We start from the raw sequence: 23373 nt of genomic DNA, 5'->3' as shown, positions 1-23373 counted from the left end.
GGGTGTCACCTCAGCAGACACTGATGATACCTCCGCTTATTGGAAACATGTTATAACAAGCGGATCCACTCAGGTCTCTGGCTAGGACATGGAAATTTTCACATGAGCTTCCGCCGCGCTGGCCGTCCTATGATACCTCACGGCGTGGAGGGAGCATGCCCCTGCTGAAGCTGGTACAATGAGTCATCTTGGGTTCACACTGGCAGTGTACCTCGTATCTTGAGGGTAGATTCCTAGAAGTGATTTTGCCGGATCACAGGATGAATACATGTGTCACTGTGACAGATGTTGGTCGACTTACTCCCATAGGGATTCTGCCATTTTGCCTTCCCGCCCACAATGTCTGTGAGTGCCCGATCTTCACAGACTTATCAGAGAAACTTCATGCCAGTGCTTTGGAATTTTTCTCAGTCTCATAAGAGATAATGCTTCATACCATCTGACCCAGCAATCCTGTGACTGGGTGTATACCCAAAGGATTATAAATCATTGTATTATGAAGACACATGCACACGTGTGTTTATTGCAGCACTATTTGCAGTAGCAAAGACTTGGAACCAACCCAAATGCCCATCAAGGATAGACTGGATAAAGAAAATGTGGCACATAGACGCCATGGAGTACTATGCAGCCATAAAAAAGGATGAGTTCATGTCCTTTGCAGGGACATGGATGAAGCTGGAAACCATCCTTCTCAGCAAACTGGCACAGGAACATAAAAGCAAACACTGCATGTTCTCACTCATACGTGGGTGTTGAACAATGAAAACACACAGACACAGGGGAGCATCACACACTGGGGCCTGTCGGAGGGTGGGGGACTAGGGGAGGGTTAGCAGGGGGTGGGGGGATTGGGGAGGGATAGCATTAAGAGAAGTACCTAATGTAGATGACGGGTTGATGGATGCAGCAAACCACCATGACACGTGTGTACCTGTGTAACACACCTGCACATTCATCTCAAAACTTAAAAAGTATTTCAGTACAGTCTGAATGAGCCTGCCTCTTTTTAGATAGAAAGGAGAACATATGTGTGAGGGCCATTTGAGTCTGTTCTGTATATAAACTGATATGTTTACCCTTTTCTCTGTAGCATATTTGGGGTTTGTCTGGGGTTGAACTTTTTAGTTATCTGAAAACTAGGTGTTAATATTTCTGACAGAAGTTGCATATTTTCTCCCAGCTCATTATTTGTTTTACTTTGCTTATGGAGATTTGTTTTGTTTTTTACCATGTTTTTTAGATAGTGTCTTGTTCTGTCACTCAGGCTGGAGTGCAGTGGCATGATCTTGGCTCACTGCAGCCTCCATTTCTTGGGCTCAAATGATCTCCCATCTCAGCCACCCAACTTGCTAGGACTACAGGCACACACCACCACGCCTGGTGAATTTTTAAATTTTTTTTTTGTAGACGTGAGGTCTGTCTGTGTTTCCCAGGCTGGTCTTGAGCTTCTGGCCTAAAGTGATCCTCCCACGTCAGCCTCCCAAAGTGCTGGGATTACAGGTGTGAGCCACTGCCCCCGGCCTGTTGTTTTTATCATGTGATTTTTTAAAAATGCTGACATTTATCTAACCATCTTTCTGAATTTTGGCTTCAGAAGCCTTTCCTTTCTGCGGAGGTTAAAGTATTCATGTTTTCTTATACTGTTCTCTGGTTTAACGTTGTCTTTGCTTGGAGTTCATTCTGAAGCATGCTGTGAGGTCTGGATCTAATTTTATCTCTTTCCTAATGTGCCTTCGGGTTGCCCGACACCGCTTATTAAAACGCCCATCTTTGCCGTTTTTGTCATATACTAAATTTCCTCATGCAGTTGGCCTATTTCTGGAAATTCTACCCTGTCCCTTGCTCCGTTAACGCCTTCAGCACGTCCCATCTAATTACAGAGGCTTTTGCACATGTTTTAAGGCCTGGTGTGTTCTCAGTCTTTGTCTGTATCAGAATTTTCCTCTTTGACACCCCATTTGCAAGTCTTTTCCCTACAGGAATTTTAGAATCGATTCGTCCAGTTTGCATACAAAATTCTGCGAGCCATTTTTATTAGATCGTATCAAATTTGCCTGTCGACTTGGGTGATTTGGAGACTTTGAGGGTTGTTAGATCTTTTTATCACCCCTGTAACTTATTTTAGATTCGGGGGTAGATATGCAGGTTTGTGCCCTGGGTACGTTGCGTGACGCTGAGGTGTGCAGTGCGAAGGATCCCGTCACCCAGGTAGTGAGCACAGCGCCTGACAGGTTTCCAACCCTCACCCCATCCCCTCCTCACCCACTGTATTTCTCTGTGTATGTGGTTCCTGTGAGGGTCCTTGGGTTCTTGCCAAGTTTAAAATGAAGGAACTGAGGCCAGCACAAGAAGGTCTAATGCGAATTTATTCAGCTCCGGGGCGAGGTTCTGTGGTCCGACAGGAGGGGCCAGAGAAGTCGTTTGGACTCCTCTCAGACGTGGGCCTTTATAGGAAGTGGAGGCATTTGATTGGTTGTGGGAGAGCAGGGCGTGGGCGGGGCAAGCTTGCTATTGGCAGGTAGGCAGGGTTTGAATGCTATTGGGTAGATTTACAAGACTCGACTGCTATTGCGTAGATTTACAAGACTCGAATGCCATTGGGTAGATTTACAAGACTCGAATGCTATTGGGTAGATTTATAAGACTCGACTGCTATTGGGTAGATTTACAAGACTCGAATGACATTGGGTAGATTTACAAGACTTGAATGCTATTGGGTAGATTTACAAGACTCGACTGCTATTGGGTAGATTTACAAGACTCGACTGCTATTGGGTAGATTTATAAGACTCGAAATGCCATTGGGTAGATTTACAAGACTCGAATGCTATTGGGTAGATTTACAAGACTCTAATGCTATTGGGTAGATTTACAAGACTCGAATGCCATTGGGTAGATTTACAAGACTCGAATGCCATTGGGTAGATTTACAAGACTCGACTGCTATTGGGTAGATTTACAAGACTCGAATGCTATTGGGTAGATTTACAAGACTCGAATGCTATTGGGTAGATTTACAAAACTTTTTTTGCATTTTGGTGGGGTTCTTCAATGGCTGGCTAGGTGCCGAGTGCAGAGCCTAGTGTCGAGTGCAGAAGTGGGCATGGAGTAATGACGTGGTTTCCAGGCATGGATGGGGCATGTCCGGGCTCCCGGAGAGGGAGGGGGTATGGGTGTGTCCGAGCTCCTGGGTGGTGGGGGGGGGGGTGTGTCGAGCTCACGGCGAGGCAACTGGCCTTACAGTTCCCATCTTTATGTCCATGTGTATTTGACGTTGAGGTCCCAGTAATAAGTGAGAACATGTGGCATTCATTTTCTTGGTTCTGTGTTAATTCGTTACGATGATGGTCTCCATGTGCATCTATACGGCTGCCAAGCCCACGATCCCGTCCTTTTTAATGGCTGCGTAGTATTCCACGGTATAGATGCCCCACATTTCCCTCTGTCATTTGACACAGTGATGCCATTACTGGGTATATTCCCAAAGGAAATAAGTCATTCTATGAAAAAGACACATGTACTGCCTGTTCATCACAGCACGATTCAGAATAGCAAAGACACTGAGTCAAACCAGGCTTCTGTCAACTCTGGATTGGACAAAGTTTGGGTCTTTTGTTTTTGTTTTGAGACAGTCTCGCTCTGTCACCCAGGCTGGAGTGCAGTGACACGATCTCAGCTCACAGCAGCCTCTGTCTACCAGGTTCAAGCGATTCTTCTGCCTCCGCCTCCCGAGTAGCAGGGACTACAGTCATGTGTCACCCACGCCCGGCTAATTTTTGTATTTTTAGTAGAGATGGGGTTTCTCTGTGTTGGTCAGGCTGCACTTGAACTCCTGACCTCAGGCGATCCACCTGCCTCGGCCTCCCAAAGTGCTGGGATGACAGGCGTGAGCCGCCGTGCCCGGCCGCTTTTTTGTTTGTGTGTTTGTTTGAGCTGGAGTCTCACTGCATTGCCCGGGCTGCGGTGCACGTGCCGTGGTGCAGTCACAGCTCACTGCGTGTTTTCAGACCCCACGGCACCTCCAGGGCACCACCGTGGTGCCATGACATTCTCACCAGGTCCAAGGGTGTCTTTCCATTGGCTCAGCTCTACTTGTCTTTATGGAGGGGCTCGTTTCCTGAGGCAGGTTTTGCATGCTCTCGATTACCAAGTCTCATTTTCTGTTCCTGTTGTTCCTATGTTACGAGGAGGACTGTCTCTCGTCATGCCTTTTTCTGCCGTGTGTTGTTTTTGTATTTATGGAAGCTGTTGATATTTGCCTCTGAATTCCCTGTGTGGCTGCCTTCTGGAAGTCTCTTCCTGGATTTGTTTGATGCTGATTTTGTTAGGTTTTTCCTGGCATACCGTCATATCATCTGCAAAACGTATTTTCGCTCTCCCTCCACAGTTCTTTGGGAGGCCAAGGCGGGAGGATCACTCAGGCCTCGGGGATTAAGACTGGTTTTGGCAGCACAGCAAAGCCCCATTTTTTACAAAAACAAAATAGTAAAAAATTACCCGGGTGTGGTGGCTCACACCTGTAGTCCCAGCTGCTGGTGAGGGTGAGGAAGAAGGATCACTTGAGCCCCGGAGGTTGAGTCCGCCTGCAGTGAGCCGTGAGCTTTCTTCTGAAGCTTATTCATGACTGGAAGGGGTGAGATCTGGAAAGTTCTAGATTATTGCCAAACACATCTGTGTATTTAGAGTGGATGGTATCGCATCCAGGAGAACCAAAGCTCCTTGAGGCAGAGAACATGTTTATGTGGATCTATGTGTTTCCCTGTTTGCTGGGCAGAGTGTGGGTGCTGCCACACGTATTTATAAAACAAGAAGAGAAGGGTGGAAGATGGACGGAAGGAGGAAGAAAGGAAGGAAAGAAGGAGGGAAGAAAGGAGAGGAAAGAGCGGAAGAAGGAAGGAAAGACTGAGAGAAGGAAATAACGGAAGGAAAAGTGAGAGAAAGAAGTAAAGATGAAGGAAAGAGGGAAAGGAAGGAGTGAAATAAAGAGGAAAAGAAGGAGGGAGGGACGAAGGGAAGAAGGAAGGAAAAATAGAAGGAAAGACAGAGGGAAGGGCTGAAGGAAGGAAAAACGGAAGGAAGGAAGGAGGAAGGAAGGAAAGAGAGAAGGAATGGAGAACAAATGGAAGGAAGAAAAGCAATACAAATCCCCCTCAAAATGTGGCTCCCTTATCTTACCCAGAAGTTCAAGTGAGATCTCTCTACACCTGCGGTGCCAGCAGCTATGAAGCAACCTGTAGGAACCACGTCTTTTACTTCGTGTTCTGGTGCTCGACTTCCAGGCCTTGTCATCCCTAGGGAGACTGCCCCTCCCACAGCTAGCGAACCCCACAACCCGCTTATGAGCCTGTCTTTCCTATGCAAACCCACCGATGCAGAGCCCACACCCCAACTGTCTTCATTGGGGTTGCATCCTCCACCTCACTGTCGACCTGCCCTCATCGGCCACTTTCTCCACAGCAGCGTCCTCCTCTGTCGGGTCCGCCATACGTAAATCATGAGGAGGTCTGCGTTTTCAAACACAAATGAACAAACGTGTCCTGCTCAGCGCTGCCCTGACAGCAGAGGTTATTTCAGGATTAGCGTATCCGTTCCACCCACCTTTCTGCAGCTCACATTCACAGCGGATTCCAGAACCTGCCAGGGACTCGCAGGGATTGACAGGGACTTCAGGAGGTGTTTTTTTTTTTTTTTTTCTGCACTGTCATTACTTGGGGCTAATCCACCTTAATACGTTCATGCATCCCCAGCCTGTGGGAATTCAAGGGGAACGGGAGCAGAAATAATTGAACTATCACTCCCTTTGGCATCGTGGGTCTCTTGAGGCTGAATTCCTACAAATATGTGCTTTGCTTTTAAATCTTACTTGGACCGTTTTTTTCTTCTTCTTTTTCAGTTTTTGCCCCACAAGGAGACCGTGTCGCTATCGTGACGGGCGGGACAGATGGCATCGGCTACTCCACAGCGAAGCATCTGGCAAGACTCGGCATGCATGTGATCATAGGTGAGGACTTTTACACTTAATCATGGTTTTTTTGTTTGGTTGGGTGTTTTCTGAGACAGGGTCTCACTCTGTCACCCAGGCTGGACTGCAGCCGTGTGATCTCAGCTCACTGCAACCTCCGCCTCCTGGGTTCAAGCAATTCTCCCACTGCAGCCTCCTGAGTAGCTGGGTTTACAGACATGCACCACTCCGCCCGGCTGATTGTTGTATTTTTCATAGAGATGGTGTTTCAGTATGCTGGCCAGGCTGGTCTTGAACTCCTGAGCTCAAGCCATCTGCCTGCCTCGGCCTCCCAGATTGCTGGGATGACAGGTGTGAGCCACCACACCGGGCAGTTAGCTGTGCTGTATACCTCATGCAAACGACTTGCTTGCTCATTTAGAGATGTATGCAAACGTTGACTTACATATAACAATTCAGATCCAGGAAAGTCATCAGGGTGATATTTAAGACCCGGAAAACACAGGCAGGGGTAGTACCCGCTTGGGAATAGATGCATGCTCTGCTTCTGTATTGATGCTGTGTTGTTTTCACAGGATTTACTGGGGAGAAAATCACGACATATCTTTATTAGCTTCCTAGTGGGGGGCTCTAACGAAGTATCTCAAGGAGACTGGAGGTCGTTTAAAAAGCCAAAATTTATGTTTCACGATTCTGGAGGTTGAATTCACAGTGTGGGCAGGGCTGTCTCCTCCTGAGGCCTCGCTCCTGGGCTTGGAGGCGCCGTCTTCTCCCCGCGTCCTCACAGGGCTGTCTCTCTGTGCATGTCTGTGTCCTCATATGCCCTTCTTATAAGGGCCCCAGTTCTGTTAGATCAGGGCCCAGCTAGTGACCTCATTTCACCTTGGTCACCACTTCACAAACCCTATTTCCAAACACAGTCACATTCTGAGGTCCTGGGGTTAAGGACTTCAGTTTGAGAATTTTGTTCAAACACAAGCTCGTAACAGAATCTGAACAGTTCTGTGGCATTCTTGCCTTCTCTGCCCCCATGCCCTATAGATGCTCAGTGTTTGACTGCTGCTCTTCTTTCTGAACATCTCTAAAAGCTCTTCGTGATCTCTGACTCCTCTTTAAGCGTGACCTCTTCAGGTCTTCCTTCAACTGGGAAAATGAGGACAGTTGAGGTAACCCATTCTACGTTGCTCCGCGTTCCCGGTCAGTTGCACGGCTGGGGAAGTTTAAATCGCCTAGCTTTAAAGCAGGAGTGGCAGGAAGCAGACCTCCCCAACACCGAGCTGAGGAAGGAAGTGGCTTTTTATTCCGCCGGGAGCTGCGGGAGGGCTAAAGCCTCATTCACCGAGCTTCCCGAGAAGGAGCTTCTTTCTCCGTTTATAGGCTTACAACGCCGAAGGGGAAACTGAGGCAAAACTATGTCATTGTCCACTGGCTGGGCGTCAGACCTCACAATCTTTTGGCTTCATTGACTTGCTAGTTTATATGCAGCGTGACCGGGAACAGGCAGGGGAGGGGGCTTACAGAGACAACACAAAGGCAGTAAATTACTAGCTGGCAGAGGCGTTTCCAGGAGCGGGTGTGGGTCGTGCAGACGTGGAGGACGTGACCCAGCGCCGGGCTCCGGCTGGTTCTTTCAAGGCTTATAGATAGCAGAGATGCTGAGAACCAAAAAGCCAGTCCTCTTCCCAGTCTTTGGGCCTCTTCGTGCCCTGGTCAGTGGTGTCAGCAAGTCTCCTGACCACGGATTCAAGCTCTTCGGTATTTTATTTCTTTTTCACCGTCCTTCCCATCCGGAGTGGAGGGGAGGGAGGAGGTGGAGACCAGGAAGCTGGAGGATGCGAGGGGGTCTCTCCCTAAATGATGTGTGGAGGTGACCTTTGAAACATAAAAGCTTTAATGTGTCTTATGCCCACTCTCGACACCATCTGCATTTCATTCATACATACATTTCATACATACATTCATTTCAGACAGGATGCTGCTCCATCAGTGACACCATCTGCATTTCATTCATTCATTCATTCATTTCAGACAGGATGCTGCTCCATCAGCGACACCATCTGCATTTCATTCATTCATTCATACATACATACATTCATTTCAGACAGGATGCTCCTCCATCGGTGACACCATCTGCATTTCATTCATTCATTCATTCATTTCAGACAGGATGCTGCTCCAGCGACACCATCTGCATTTCATTCATTCATTCATTTCAGACAGGATGCTGCTCCAGCGACACCATCTGCATTTCATTCATTCATTCATTTCAGACAGGATGCTGCTCCATCAGCGGGACCATCTGCATTTCATTCATTCATTCATTTCAGACAGGACGCTGCTCCATCAGCGGCACAATCTGCATTTCTTTCATTCATTCATTCATTTCAGACAGGATGCTGCTACCTCAGTGACACCATCTGCATTTCATTCATTCATTCATTCATTCATTGATACATTCATTTCAACAGGATGCTGCTCCATCAGCGACACCATCTGCATTTCATTCATTCATTCATTTCAGACAGGATGCTGCTCCGTCAGTGACACCATCTGCATTTAATTCATTCATTCATTCATTTCAGACAGGATGCTGCTCCATCAGCGGCACCATCTGCATTTCATTCATTCATTCATTCATTCGTTTCAGACAGGATGCTGCTCCATCAGTGACACCATCTGCATTTCATTCATTCATTCATTTCAGACAGGATGCTGCTCCATCAGCGACACCATCTGCATTTCATTCATTCATTCATTTCAGACAGGATGCTGCTCCGTCAGTGACACCATCTGCATTTCATTCATTCATTCATTCATTTCAGACAGGATGCTGCTCCATCAGCGGCACCATCTGCATTTCATTCATTCATTCATTCATTCGTTTCAGACAGGATGCTGATCCATCAGTGACACCATCTGCATTTCATTCATTCATTCATTTCAGACAGGATGCTGCTCCATCAGTGACACCATCTGCATTTCATTCATTCATTCATTCATACATACATTCATTTCAGGATGCTGCTCCATCAGTGACACCATCTGCATTTCATTCATTCATTCATTCATTTCAGACAGGATGCTGCTCCATCAGTGACACCATCTGCATTTCATTCATTCATTCATTCATACATACATTCATTTCAGGATGCTGCTCCATCAGTGACACCATCTGCATTTCATTCATTCATTCATTTCAGACAGGATGCTGCTCCGTCAGTGACACCATCTGCATTTCATTCATTCATTCATTCATTTCAGACAGGATGCTGCTCCATCAGCGGCACCATCTGCATTTCATTCATTCATTCATTCATTTCAGACAGGATGCTGCTCCATCAGTGACACCATCTGCATTTCATTCATTCATTCATTTCAGACAGGATGCTGCTCCATCAGTGACACCATCTGCATTTCATTCATTCATTCATTTCAGACAGGATGCTGCTCCGTCAGTGACACCATCTGCATTTCATTCATTCATTCATTCATTCGTTTCAGACAGGATGCTGATCCATCAGTGACACCATCTGCATTTCATTCATTCATTCATTTCAGACAGGATGCTGCTCCATCAGTGACACCATCTGCATTTCATTCATTCATTCATTCATACATACATTCATTTCAGGATGCTGCTCCATCAGTGACACCATCTGCATTTTATTCATTCATTCATTCATTTCAGACAGGATGCTGCTCCATCAGCGACACCATCTGCATTTCATTCATTCATTCATTTCAGACAGGATGCTGCTCCATCAGCGGCACCATCTGCATTTCATTCATTCATTCATTCATTCGTTTCAGACAGGATGCTGATCCATCAGTGACACCATCTGCATTTCATTCATTCATTCATTTCAGACAGGATGCTGCTCCATCAGTGACACCATCTGCATTTCATTCATTCATTCATTCATACATACATTCATTTCAGGATGCTGCTCCATCAGTGACACCATCTGCATTTCATTCATTCATTCATTTCAGACAGGATGCTGCTCCGTCAGTGACACCATCTGCATTTCATTCATTCATTCATTCATTTCAGACAGGATGCTGCTCCATCAGCGGCACCATCTGCATTTCATTCATTCATTCATTCATTTCAGACAGGATGCTGCTCCATCAGTGACACCATCTGCATTTCATTCATTCATTCATTTCAGACAGGATGCTGCTCCATCAGTGACACCATCTGCATTTCATTCATTCATTCATTTCAGACAGGATGCTGCTCCGTCAGTGACACCATCTGCATTTCATTCATTCATTCATTCATTTCAGACAGGATGCTGCTCCATCAGTGACACCATCTGCATTTCATTCATTCATTCATTCATACATACATTCATTTCAGGATGCTGCTCCATCAGTGACACCATCTGCATTTCATTCATTCATTCATTTCAGACAGGATGCTGCTCCGTCAGTGACACCATCTGCATTTCATTCATTCATTCATTCATTTCAGACAGGATGCTGCTCCATCAGCGGCACCATCTGCATTTCATTCATTCATTCATTCATTTCAGACAGGATGCTGCTCCATCAGTGACACCATCTGCATTTCATTCATTCATTCATTTCAGACAGGATGCTGCTCCATCAGCGACACCATCTGCATTTCATTCATTCATTCATTTCAGACAGGATGCTGCTCCGTCAGTGACACCATCTGCATTTCATTCATTCATTCATTCATTCGTTTCAGACAGGATGCTGATCCATCAGTGACACCATCTGCATTTCATTCATTCATTCATTTCAGACAGGATGCTGCTCCATCAGTGACACCATCTGCATTTCATTCATTCATTCATTTCAGACAGGATGCTGCTCCATCAGCGACACCATCTGCATTTCATTCATTCATTCATTTCAGACAGGATGCTCCTCCATCAGTGACACCATCTGCATTTCATTCATTCATTCATTTCAGACAGGATGCTGCTCCATCAGCGGCACCGTCTGCATTTCATTCATTCATTCATTCATTCATTTCAGACAGGATGCTGCTCCATCAGTGACACCATCTGCATTTCATTCATTCATTCATTCATTTCAGACAGGATGCTGCTCCATCAGTGACACCATCTGCATTTCATTCATTCATTCATTTCAGACAGGACGCTGCTCCATCAGCGGCACCATCTGCATTTCATTCATTCATTCATTCATTCATTTCAGACAGGATGCTGCTCCATCAGCGGCACCATCTGCATTTCATTCATTCATTCATTCATTCATTTCAGACAGGACGCTGCTCCATCAGTGACACCATCTGCATTTCATTCATTCATTCATTTCAGACAGGATGCTGCTCCATCAGCGGCACCATCTGCATTCATTCATTCGTTTCAGACAGGATGCTGCTCCATCAGCGGCACCATCTGCATTTCATTCATTCATTCATTCATTTCAGACAGGATGCTGCTCCATCAGTGACACCATCTGCATTTCATTCATTCATTCATTTCAGACAGGATGCTGCTCCATCAGCGGCACCATCTGCATTTCATTCATTCATTCATTCATTCATTTCAGACAGGATGCTGCTCCATCAGCGGCACCATCTGCATTTCATTCATTCATTCATTCATTTCAGACAGGACGCTGATCCATCAGTGACACCATCTGCATTTCATTCATTCATTCATTCATTTCAGACAGGATGCTGCTCCATCAGTGACACCATCTGCATTTCATTCATTCATTCATTTCAGACAGGATGCTGCTCCATCAGCGGCACCATCTGCATTTATTCATTCATTCGTTTCAGACAGGATGCTGCTCCATCAGCGGCACCATCTGCATTTCATTCATTCATTCATTCATTCATTTCAGACAGGATGCTGCTCCATCAGTGACACCATCTGCATTTCATTCATTCATTCATTTCAGACAGGATGCTGCTCCATCAGCGGCACCATCTGCATTTCATTCATTCATTTCAGACAGGATGCTGCTCCATCAGCGGCACCATCTGCATTTCATTCATTCATTCATTCATTCATTTCAGATAGGATGCTGCTCCGTCAGCGACACCATCTGCATTTCATTCATTCATTCATTCTTTCATTCATTTCAGACAGGATGCTGCTCCTTCAGCCCAGACTGGAGTGCAGTCATATAATCATAGCTCACTGCAACCTCAGGCTCCTGGGCTCAAGCAATCCTCCTGCCCCAGCCTCACGAGCCACTGCTGCTACAGGTGTGCACCGCCATGCCAAGCTCATTTTATTTATTTATTATTGTTATTTCCTTGAGACAGAGTCTTGCTCTGTCACCCAGGCTGAAGTACAGTGGTGCCATCTCGGCTTGCTGCAATCTCTCCCTCTCAGATTCAAGCAACTCTCATGCCTCAGCCTACCGAATAGCTGGGACTACAGGCATGCACCACCATGCCCAGCTGATTTTTGTATTTTTAGTAGAGACAGATTTCGCCATTTTGGCCAGGCTGGTGTCGCACTACTGACCTCAGGTGATCTACCTGCCTCAGCCTCCCAAAGTGCTGGGATGACAGGCATGAGCCACCATGCCCAGCCCCAGCTATTAAAAAAAATTATTTTGGTGGCTGGACATGGTGGCTCACGCCTTTAATACTACCACTTTGAGAAGTCAAGGCAGGTAGATCACTTGAGGTTAGGGGTTCGAGACCAGCCTGGCCAACGTGGCGAAGCCCCAACTTTACTAAAAATACAAAAGTTAGCCAGTCTTGGTGGTGGGCGCCTGTAGTCCCAGCTCCTCGGGTGCAGATACAGGGTTTCACTATGTTGCCCAGGCTTGTCTTGAACTCCTGGGTTGAAGTGATACTCCCACCTTGGCCTCCCAAAGTGCTGGGATTACAAGTGTGAGCCACTGTGCCTGGCCACCCTTTGCTTTTAACCATAGCTTTTACGGTGTCTGCTTTTATAAACATCATACTGTAGGTCTGGTTTTATTTATTTATTTTTTGGAGACAGAGTCTCGCTCTGTCGCCCAGGCTGGAGTACAATGCTGCGATCTCAGGTCACTGCAACCTCCACCTCCCAGGTTGAAGAGATTCTCCTGCCTCAGCCTCCTGAGTAGCTGGGATTACAGGCACGTGCCACCATGCCTGGGTAATTTTTGTATTTTTAGAAGACACAGGGTTTCATCATGTTGCTCAGGCTGGTCTCGAACTCCTGACCTTGTCATCTGCCCACCTCGGCCTCCCAAAGTGCTGGGATTACAGGCGTGACCCACTGTGCCTGGCTAATGTCTGGTTTTAGATATGCAGGATCATATTCACTTAAAATTTTCCAAAAACAGTGCCCACTATTGATTAAGTCTGTCTTTCTCCCATCCCTTCTTTTCCTTGTTGTAATTTATGGAAAGCTGATCATGGAGCATGAACAGTGCTCGGGACTGGACATTTCAAGACAAATTTGTCTCAGTTGTTCCTTATCTTCCTGTTCAGGACAGAGCCTTTTCTGGGCCTGGAACACCTTTGCAACAGCCAAAAAGCCTCAAGCCTAAGAGCATGATTCTGAGCGAGGAGCCTTTCTGGGCCTTGAGGGGCTGGACCTCTCAGTGCCTCATTGCGTAGGCTAAAAGTCCTCACATTATGAATCGGTTCAGGTGACATGCAGATAGAAGATATAAGGAAAGAACGAGATTGCCACGTCATCGCAGGCATTAAATCTATACCAGAAAACTGATCTACACATGCATTTAAATACCTGCTGTGATTCTGAGCCTCGTGTGTGTAAACACCTGCTGTGGTTCTGAGCCTCGTGTGTGTAAACAGCTGCTGTGGTTCTGAGCCTCGTGTGTGTAAACACCTGCTGTGGTTCTGAGCCTCGTGTGTGTAAACAGCTGCTGTGGTTCTGAGCCTCGTGTGTGTAAACACCTGCCTTGGTTCTGAGCCTCGTGTGTGTAAACACCTGCTGTGGTTCTGAGCCTCGTGTGTGTAAACAGCTGCTGTGGTTCTGAGCCTCGTGTGTGTAAACACCTGCTGTGGTTCTGAGCCTCGTGTGTGTAAACACCTGCTGTGGTTCTGAGCCTCGTGTGTGTAAACAGCTGCTGTGGTTCTGAGCCTCGTGTGTGTAAATACCTGCTGTGATTCTGAGCCTCGTGTGTGTAAACACCTGCTGTGGTTCTGAGCCTCGTGTGTGTAAACAGCTGCTGTGGTTCTGAGCCTCGTGTGTGTAAACAGCTGCTGTGGTTCTGAGCCTCGTGTGTGTAAACACCTGCTGTGGTTCTGAGCCTCGTGTGTGTAAACAGCTGCTGTGGTTCTGAGCCTCGTGTGTGTAAACACCTGCTGTGGTTCTGAGCCTCGTGTGTGTAAACAGCTGCTGTGGTTCTGAGCCTCGTGTGTGTAAACAGCTGCTGTGGTTCTGAGCCTCGTGTGTGTAAACAGCTGCTGTGGTTCTGAGCCTCGTGTGTGTAAACAGCTGCTGTGGTTCTGAGCCTCGTGTGTGTAAACACCTGCTGTGGTTCTGAGCCTCGTGTGTGTAAACAGCTGCTGTGGTTCTGAGCCTCGTGTGTGTAAACAGCTGCTGTGGTTCTGAGCCTCGTGTGTGTAAACAGCTGCTGTGGTTCTGAGCCTCGTGTGTGTAAACAGCTGCTGTGGTTCTGAGCCTCGTGTGTGTAAACAGCTGCTGTGGTTCTGAGCCTCGTGTGTGTAAACACCTGCTGTGGTTCTGAGCCTCGTGTGTGTAAACAGCTGCTGTGGTTCTGAGCCTCGTGTGTGTAAACAGCTGCTGTGGTTCTGAGCCTCGTGTGTGTAAACACCTGCTGTGGTTCTGAGCCTCGTGTGTTTAAATAGCTGCTGTGGTTCCGACTGTCATGCATTTAAATACCCCTCTCTCAATGCTGTCCCATGACTCACCCGAAAATGGAGTTTTGGGCTTGGCTCACCCTGGAAATCCGCTGACACCACATGATGCCAGCATGTTAATGAGTGATGAGGCCAAAGGAGGAAGAATTTGCCAAGCTCTTTTCCCCTAAAGAGCTGCCCCTTTTGACACACCTTACAGTCTGACCTCTCTGGTCAAAGACATTTGAAAAAATAATGACGACAAAATAAAACCATACTGTTGTGTTCAATGCATGTTCACTTTCTAAGCCATTAAAGAAACCAGGCCGAGCGTGGCGGCTCATGCCTGTCATCCCAGCACTTTGGGAGGCAGAGGCGGGTGGATTACCTGAGGTCTGAGTTCGAGGCCAGCCTGGGCAACATAGTGAAACCCAGTCTCTACTAAAAATACATATATATGTGTGTGTGTGTATGTGTGTGTACTTTTAGTATATATATGTATTTATATGTACTAAAAATAAATACATATGTATATATATAAAATTATACTAAAAATACATATATGTATATATTTACATATTTATATAAAATAGAAATATGTAAATATTTATATTAAATATAAATATGTAATTACTTATATAAATATATGTGTTATATATATTATATATAATATATAATATATATTTATATTTATAACAAATATATTTATATTTATATTTATATATATAACAAATATATAAAAATATATAAATATATATATTTACATTTTTATATAAATATGTAAGTATATATTTATACATATTTATATAAATATATGCATATATATGTGTATATGCAATATATATGTAGTATATACTACGTTATATATATTATATAATATAGACACATGTAGTATGTTATATGTATATACATCTATAATTTTATAAATATATATAATTAAATATATATACATACACATATATACATATACATACAAGTGTGTATATATACACATAAAAGATTAGCCAAGTGTAATGGCAAGCACCTTAATCCCAGGTACTCGGGAGGCTGAGGCAGCAGAATCACTTGAACTGGGGAGGCGGAGGCTGCAGTGAGCTGAGATCACGCCACCGCCCTCCAGCCTGGGTGACAGAGTGAGACTCTATCCAAAACCACAAAAACAAAGAAAAAACCTCATTGATGTTCTTTCACCCCGGATTTCCTAGTCTGTATTTGAGCTGTAACACAGCCTCTAGGCAAAACACCTGTTGGCATCCATCTAAAGGCGTGTTCCTGAAACCACAGTTGCAGAATGTCACGGCGCTGCGGAGAGCGGAATAAGCAATCCTTAGCGCGAAGCAGGAGCCGTGGCGTGTGGTCACATTCGTGGCACAGTCTGCCAGTGTACACAGCGGTGTTCCCAGAGCAAAAGCCCCTCGAAAATGCTCTTTGCATCCTCACGTTTTAATGCACATTTTAACGCTGACGCTCTTCTTGGTTCTCACGTGCAAATGATGACAGCAGGGGTCCCGCGTCACTGTCATTATTTAAAAGTAGAATGTCAAGTGCATTTGCACTTTTTGCCCATGCAAGCTTAAGAAAACGGGTCTTCAATGGATAGCTTTATTCTGGCAAAATGCCTGTCAAACGCTAGGACAAAGGGAAAACCCATCAAAGACACATTTCACAATGGTGTTATACCTCCCTCAAAAACCTCTCCCTCTCTCTTTTTTTTTTTTTTTTTGCAGTTAACAGTTTCTGGATGACTCTACCAGTCACCGTACCTTTTCCTTTTTTCCTTTTAGCTGGAAATAACGACGGCAAAGCCGAGGAAGTTGTGAGAAAAATAAAAGAAGAAACGCTGAACGTCAAAGGTATCGCGAGATGCCGCGGTGGGTTTTTCTCTTGGGACACGTGGTTTGAGCGGTTCGTGGCCGAGTTTCTGTCGTGTGCCAAGCGGCATTCGGGAGAGATGTGTCGGGTTTTCGCACTCTTGTTTCGGGGATTTCTAGTCCCACCGCGCAGAAGGAAATGGTAAAGGCGAGGCGATGAGGCATTGCTCAGCTCCGATGCCTGCTGGGAAAAGCGTGTTGGGATGTGCTGGTGGCTTGCACTCTTACTCAAATGTGTGTTCCGCGCGGATCAGGACGCATTTTACTTTCTCGTTGACCTCAGGCAACCTGCTGGGAGATGCCTGTGCGGGTTGGGACTTCTGGACTTAAGACACATCAAACCAGGAGCGTGTTTGCCCTAAGATGCTCGACAGGTAGCTAGAGCAAGTTCTGGTGTCCTCCTTCTTCCTGTTCAAACTGCGGAAGGGAAGGTGTGCACACGACTTCCTAGTCTAGGATCCTTGCAGATTCTAAATGCCGTTTCCTTGTATGTATTGGTTATTTTTCATGTGTATACGTTTAGGGAGTACAAGCAGAGCTTTGTTACGTGGGTGGATAACGCGGTGGTGAGGTCTGGGCTTTAGTGTGACTGGCACTGAATGATGTATGCTGTACCTGACAGTAATTTCTTTTTCTCTTTGCTTTCTTTTCTTTTCCTTTTTTTTTCTTTTTTGAGAGAGTTTCACTGTTGTTGCCCAGGCTAGAGTGCAAATGGCATGATAACAGCTCACTGCAACCTCCACCTCCCAGGTTCAAGCAATTCTCCTGCCTCAGCCTCCTGAGTAGCTGGGACTACAGGTGCCCACCACCATGCCTGGTTGATTTTTATATTTTTAGTAGAGACTGGGTTTCACTATATTGGCCAGACTGGTCTCTAGCTCCTGACCTCAGGTGATCTGCCCACCTCGGCCTCCCAAAGTCCTGGGATGACAGGCGTGAGCCACCGCGCCTGGCCCCAACAGGTAATTTCTTATCCCTTGCCCCTCTTCCACCCTCCCACCCTTCAGTCTCCAATGTCTCTTATTCTACTCTGTCCATGTGGGCGCATTATTTAGCTATCACTTATCAGTAATAACACTGGTATTTGACTTTGTGTTTCTGAGTTATTTCACTCAGGATGATGGCCTCCAGTTCCGTCCATGTTGCTGGGGAAGAGTGGATTTCCTTTTACATGGCTGCGTAGTATTCCATTGCATATGGATACTACACTTTCTTTATCCTTTCATCTGTCGTCGGACAGCTAAGTGGTTTCCATGTCTTGGCTCCTGTGAATCGTTCTGCAGTGTACATAGGCGTGCCGGTGTCTCTTTCACACACTGACTTCATCTGCTTTGAGTCCATGCTGAGTAGTGGGATTGCTGGATTATTTACTGCTCTGATTTTTAGTTATCTGGGGAACCGCCATAGTGCTTTTCACACTCGCTGTCCTAGTCGACATTCCCACCAGCGGTGTATGAGGGCCCCTTTCTCTACAGCCTCCTGACACTTATGATCAAGTATAAAGATCATCATTCTGGGCAAGCACCGTGACTCACACCTGTCATCCCAGCGCTCTGGGAGACTGAGGCGAGCAGACACCTGAGGTTTGGAGTTGGAGGCCAGCCTGACCAACATAGTGAAACCCCGTCTCTCCTAAAAATACAAAAAGTAGCCGGGCGTGGTGGCGGGCGCCTGTAATCCCAGCTACTCGGGAGGCAGGAGAATTGCTTGAACCTGGGAGGTGGAGGTTGCAGTGAGCTGAGATTGCACCATTGCACTCCAGCCTGGGTGACAGAGGGAGACTCCTTCTCAAAAACAAAACAAAAACAGAAATATCATTCTGGCAATCTCCATTTTAACTGGTGTGAGATGATAAGTCCTGGTGGTTTTGATCTGCAGTTCCCTGATGGTTCGTGATGCTGAGTACCTTTTCATAGAAACACCTTTTTACACACCCGTTGGGCCACACACATGCTAAGTACGTTTCTGAGCAATGTCTGTGTCTGCTACCTTATGCTAAAAAAAATGCATGTCACCTCTTCGGCTGTTTGAATTTGAGATGGTGTATTGAGAATTCCGCAAAGCAGGGGATGGGTGTACTTGAATTCTTAATTTTTTTCTTCCACATGATAAAATTTAATTTATTTGTTATTTTATTTTTTAATTTATTATGCTTTAAGTTCTGGGGTCCATGTGCAGATCGTGCAGGTTTCTTACATAGGCATACACGTGCCATGGTGGTTTGCTGCGTCCATCACCCCATCATCTACATTAGGTATTTCTCCTAATGCTCTCCCTCCCCAATCCCCCCACCCCCTGCTCTCCCTCTCCTAGCCCCCCAGCCCCCGACAGGCCCCAGCGTGCGATGTTCCCCTCCCTGTGTCCATGTGTTCTCATTGTTCAACACCCACTTATGAGTGATTCTTTGTTTGTTTTTTGAGATAGAGTCTTACTCTGTCGCCCAGGCTGGAGTACCGTGGTATCATCTTGGCTCACTGCAACCTCGGCCTCCCAGGCCCAAGTGACCCTCCTGCCTCAGCCTCCCCAGTAGCTGTGAACACAGGTGTGCAGCCACAGACTCAGCTAATTTTTGTAGAGTTGGGGTTTCGCCTTGTTGCCAAGGCTGGTCTTGAACTCCTGGGCTGAAGCGGCCGTCCATTCACCTTTGCCTCCCCAAGTGCTGGGATCACAGGCATGAGCCAGTGTGCGTGGCCTGTTTTGATTCTTTGTCGTAAGCCGTGCGAGTGAAATGAACCCTGCCCAGAGCTGAGCCTGGTCACCGCCTTTGCACACGTCTCCTCCTGGTCTACCTGAAGCTGCTGTGAAATACCTGTTTTCTCTGCCAAGGGCGGGGGTGTGTTGGAATGTCATGCCAGCATTGCAGGATCTCTTTGATTTCCAGGAACACACACGTAGGGGTTTCCCCTCAGCCAGAGCCCAGCCCAGTGTACAATATCAGCAAGTTGCAACGGGCTGGTGAGACATTTCCTTCTCATTAGGATCTCCCTTGGGGCAAAAGGATTGGTTTTGTGACAGTAAATCCCGTCCCCCGCCGTCCCCCGCCATCCCCCGCCGTCCCCCGCCGTCCCCCGCCGTCCCCCGCCGTCCCCCGCCGTCCCCCGCCGTCCCCCGCCGTCCCCCGCCACGTTGGCCCTACGTCATTTGCAGCAGTTCAAAGGAGTGGCATTTTCTTTTTCCTTTTTTTTTTTGAGATGGAGTCTCACTCTGTCGCCAGGCTGGAGTGCACTTGTGCGATCTCAGCTCACTGCAACCTCCGCCTCCTGGGTTCAAGTGATCCTCCTGCGTCAGCCTCCCGAGTAGCTGAGATGTGCGCCACCACGCCCGGCTAATTTTTATTTTTATTTTTAGTAGACACGGGGTTTCACTACGTTGGCCAGGATGGTCTCGATCTCCTGACCTCGTGATCTGCCCACCTTGGCTTCCCAAAGTGCTGGGATTACAGGCGTGAGCCACCGTGCACGGCCCGGAGTGGCATTTTCTAACACAGTGAATCCCAAAGTGCCTTCTTGGGGCCTGTAACATCAGCATCTCTGGAGAGCAGATGAGAAATGCAAGCTCCCAGGTACCACCTGTGAACCAGGGCCTCTGGGGGTGGGGGTGGGGCCTTGGCATCTGCATTCTTCTGAGGCCATTAAAGGATTTCCAGCACCTTCAAGTGGCAGATTTACTGCTGTCCTAAATGCATTCAACCATCAATATGGAACCCAAAGAGAAGGTTCTGGAAACTGACACATGAGGCATTCTTTTCTCATGACTTTCTGCTTTTAATCTGAATGGCTTCAAAACTATATAAAGAATACTTCACAAAAACTCACATATGTGACCCACCTAACCAAAATGACAGGCAAGAAACAATGATTTATAATCACACATTAATTTTATCAGATCCCAAAAATGTTTCAGATTTGGACAACATACATTTTGACCAATAACTAATATATATATATTTTGAGACAGAGTTTCACTCTTGTCGCCCAGGCTGGAGTGCAGTGGCATGATCTCAGCTCACTGCAACGTCCACCTGCCAGGTTTAAGCGATTCTCCTGCCTCAGCCTCCCGAGTAGCTGGGATTACAGACTCCCACGACCATGCCCGGCTACTTTTTTGTATTTTTAGTAGAGACGGGGTTTCGCCAGGGTAGCCAGGATGGTCTGGAACTCTTGCTGTCAGCTGAACCGCCTGCCTCGGCCTCCCAGATTGCTGGGATGACAGGCGTGAGCCACTGAGTCCGGCTGCAGTAACAAATGATTGCTGTTTTTTTTGGGAAAGTTTGTGTAGAATATTCCATCATCAATTCTTTGAAATGCAGTTTTTGTGGACGAGTAGCATAAGGAAGACAGGGTTTGTCCACACCATTAAACAAATTTCGTTTCCTTTTTTGCATATTGATACTGGTGGCTTTAAGTTTAATCTTGTAGAAAAGAACGGTTTGGGCTCTCTGTAGCTGTTTAAAAGGTTTACAAATCTTGCAAGAGGTTGGGAAGATGTGGCGTGTGGTGGAGATGCTTAATAACTACAAAAAATAGATAGAATGGGTAAGATCTAGTATTTGGTAGCACAAAAGGGTGACCACAGTCAGCAATACTTCATATCCATTCAAAACTAAAAGTGGCCGGGTGTGGTGGCTCACGCCTCTCATCCCAGCACTGTGGGAGGCCGAGGCAGCCAGATCACTCGAGGTCGGGAGTTTGAGACCAGCCTGGTCAACATGATGAAATCCCGTCTCTACTAAAAACACAAAAATTAGTGGGGCATGGTGGCAGTCGCCTGTAATCCCACCTACTCAGGAGACTGAGGCAGGAGAATCACTTGAACCCGGGAGGCGGAGGTGGCGGTGAGCCACAATCCACGCCAGTGCCCTCCAGCCTGAGCGACACAGCGAGACTCCATCTCAAAAAATAAATAAATAAATATATAAATAAGAAAATGTTAACAGGTTTGTTGTCCCTGGCATGCTCACTCCTGGGGCCTTCCCCTCGACTGAGTCTGCCTCCAGCCTCAGGAGCTCCCAGACCAGGCCTCCAGCCACACTGCAGAGTCCGCCCGCTGCCTGTGAGTGCGCTCTGTAGCCCACAGCACCTTGTAGGCACCTCTGCTCCTGCAGGCTTGCACGTCCCTGCCCCGCCGAGACCCGGGCACGTCCACCCCAGACCCAGCCAGACCTTGCTCTAAACTGTGCTGGTCCCTGGGCCTGCCTGCACCTGCTGCAACTCTGATTATTTATTTATTTATTATACTTTAAGTTCTGGGGCACACGTGCAGAACGTGCAGGATTGTTACACAGGTATACACGTGCTGTGCTGGTTTGCTGCGTCCATCACCCCATCATCTACGTGAAGTATTTCTCCTAATGCTCTCTCTCCCCTAGCCCCCCACCCCCTGCTCTCCCTCCCCTAGCCCCCCACCCCCTGACAGGCCCCGGTGTGTGACGTTCCCCTCCATGTGTTCTCATTGTTCAACTCCCACTTATGAGTGAGAACACGCGGTGTTTAATTTTCTGTTCTTGTGTCAGTTTGCTGAGAATGATGGTTTCCGATTTCATCCGTGTTCTTGCAAAGGACATGAACTCATCCTTTTTCATGGCTGCATAGTATTCCATGGTGTCCATGTGCCACATTTTCTTCATCCAGTCTATCAGTGATGGGCATTTGGGTTGGTTCCAAGTCTTTGCTATTGTGAACAGTGCCACAATGAACATACGTGTGCATGTGTCTTTATAATAGAATGATTTGTAATCCTTTGGGTATATACCCAGTAATGGGATTGCTGGGGCAAATGTTATTTCTGGTTCTGCGTCCTTGAGGAATCGCCACAGTGTCTTCCACAATGGTTGAACTAATTTACACTCACACCAACCATGTAAAAGCATTCCTATTTCTCCCCATCCTCTCCAGCATCTGTTGTCTCCAGATTTTTTGATGATCTCCGTTCCCTACCACCCCCAGTGACCCAGCGAGGACAGAGGGGGATGAGTGTGCTGCTTCGTTCTTGCTCTGCTGGGATCCCTGCGTCAGGTAACCATGGCTCAGCCACGTAGATCTGTATTTAAGCAAGTCAGCACGCGTCCTGGTGCCAGGAACACAGGTTGCTGTTGACTGTCAGGCATGCAGGTGTTTCCACACGCTGACACCTCCTGCCTTGCCTGCTGTCAGCTCTCTCTCCTGCGTACCTGGGTGAATTCTCTGACCTGCGCACGTTCTTGTTCTTTCTGCCTTTGAAGTCTTGGTCCACAGAGATCCCAGCCTGGGCGGGGCAGGGGGAGCTAAGTGCCCACAGGAGGACGGCTAAGTGAGCTCTGGGAATTACACATGCGCGATTGTTTCCAGGAATGTGGGCGATACGGCTCGTTTCCCAAGCCAGGGATTTTCCAGGGAAGCGTTTTCACTCCTGATCATTCAGCCACCGTGCCCACACCTTCCTGGCTCCTGGGCAATTACCTGCTGATGCAAGCTGTCTTACCTAGAACAAACAGTCTCATTCATGTACCGAAACTCCTCCAAATAGAAATGAATCAAACCCCAGCAACTCAATGAAAACAAACACACGAAGCATAGTTGTGTTCACATGAACTCAGATGAGATAACCACTTAAGCACTCTTTTTTTATTATTATACTTTTAAGTTCTGGGGCACATGTGCAGATCATTCAGGATCGTTACATAGGTATACACGTGCCATGGTGGTTTGCTGTATCCATCACCCCATCATCTACATTAGTTATTTCTCCTAATGCTCTCCCTCCCCCATCCCGCA

At 46.9% G+C, this 23373-nt stretch overlaps 1 protein-coding gene across 1 annotated transcript in view; it reads left to right on the top strand.

The window, feature by feature from the left end:
* DHRSX (dehydrogenase/reductase X-linked) overlaps positions 1-23373 on the top strand; it is a 219145-nt gene that overhangs the window by 38599 nt on the left and 157173 nt on the right. Inside the window, exons 2-3 of the mRNA XM_064370950.1 lie at positions 5897-6004; positions 16535-16603. Of these exons, the coding sequence (XP_064227020.1) occupies positions 5897-6004; positions 16535-16603 (177 nt within the window). The remainder of the gene's footprint in view (positions 1-5896; positions 6005-16534; positions 16604-23373) is intronic.

This window comes from Aotus nancymaae, unplaced genomic scaffold (assembly GCF_030222135.1).
Source record: "Aotus nancymaae isolate 86718 unplaced genomic scaffold, 86718_ANA_hifiasm-v0.15.2.pri h1tg000111l, whole genome shotgun sequence".
NCBI classification, from domain to species: Eukaryota; Metazoa; Chordata; class Mammalia; order Primates; family Aotidae; genus Aotus; species Aotus nancymaae.
The sequence above is the reverse complement of the archived record's forward strand: the minus strand, read 5'-3'. Positions and strand labels throughout refer to the sequence as shown.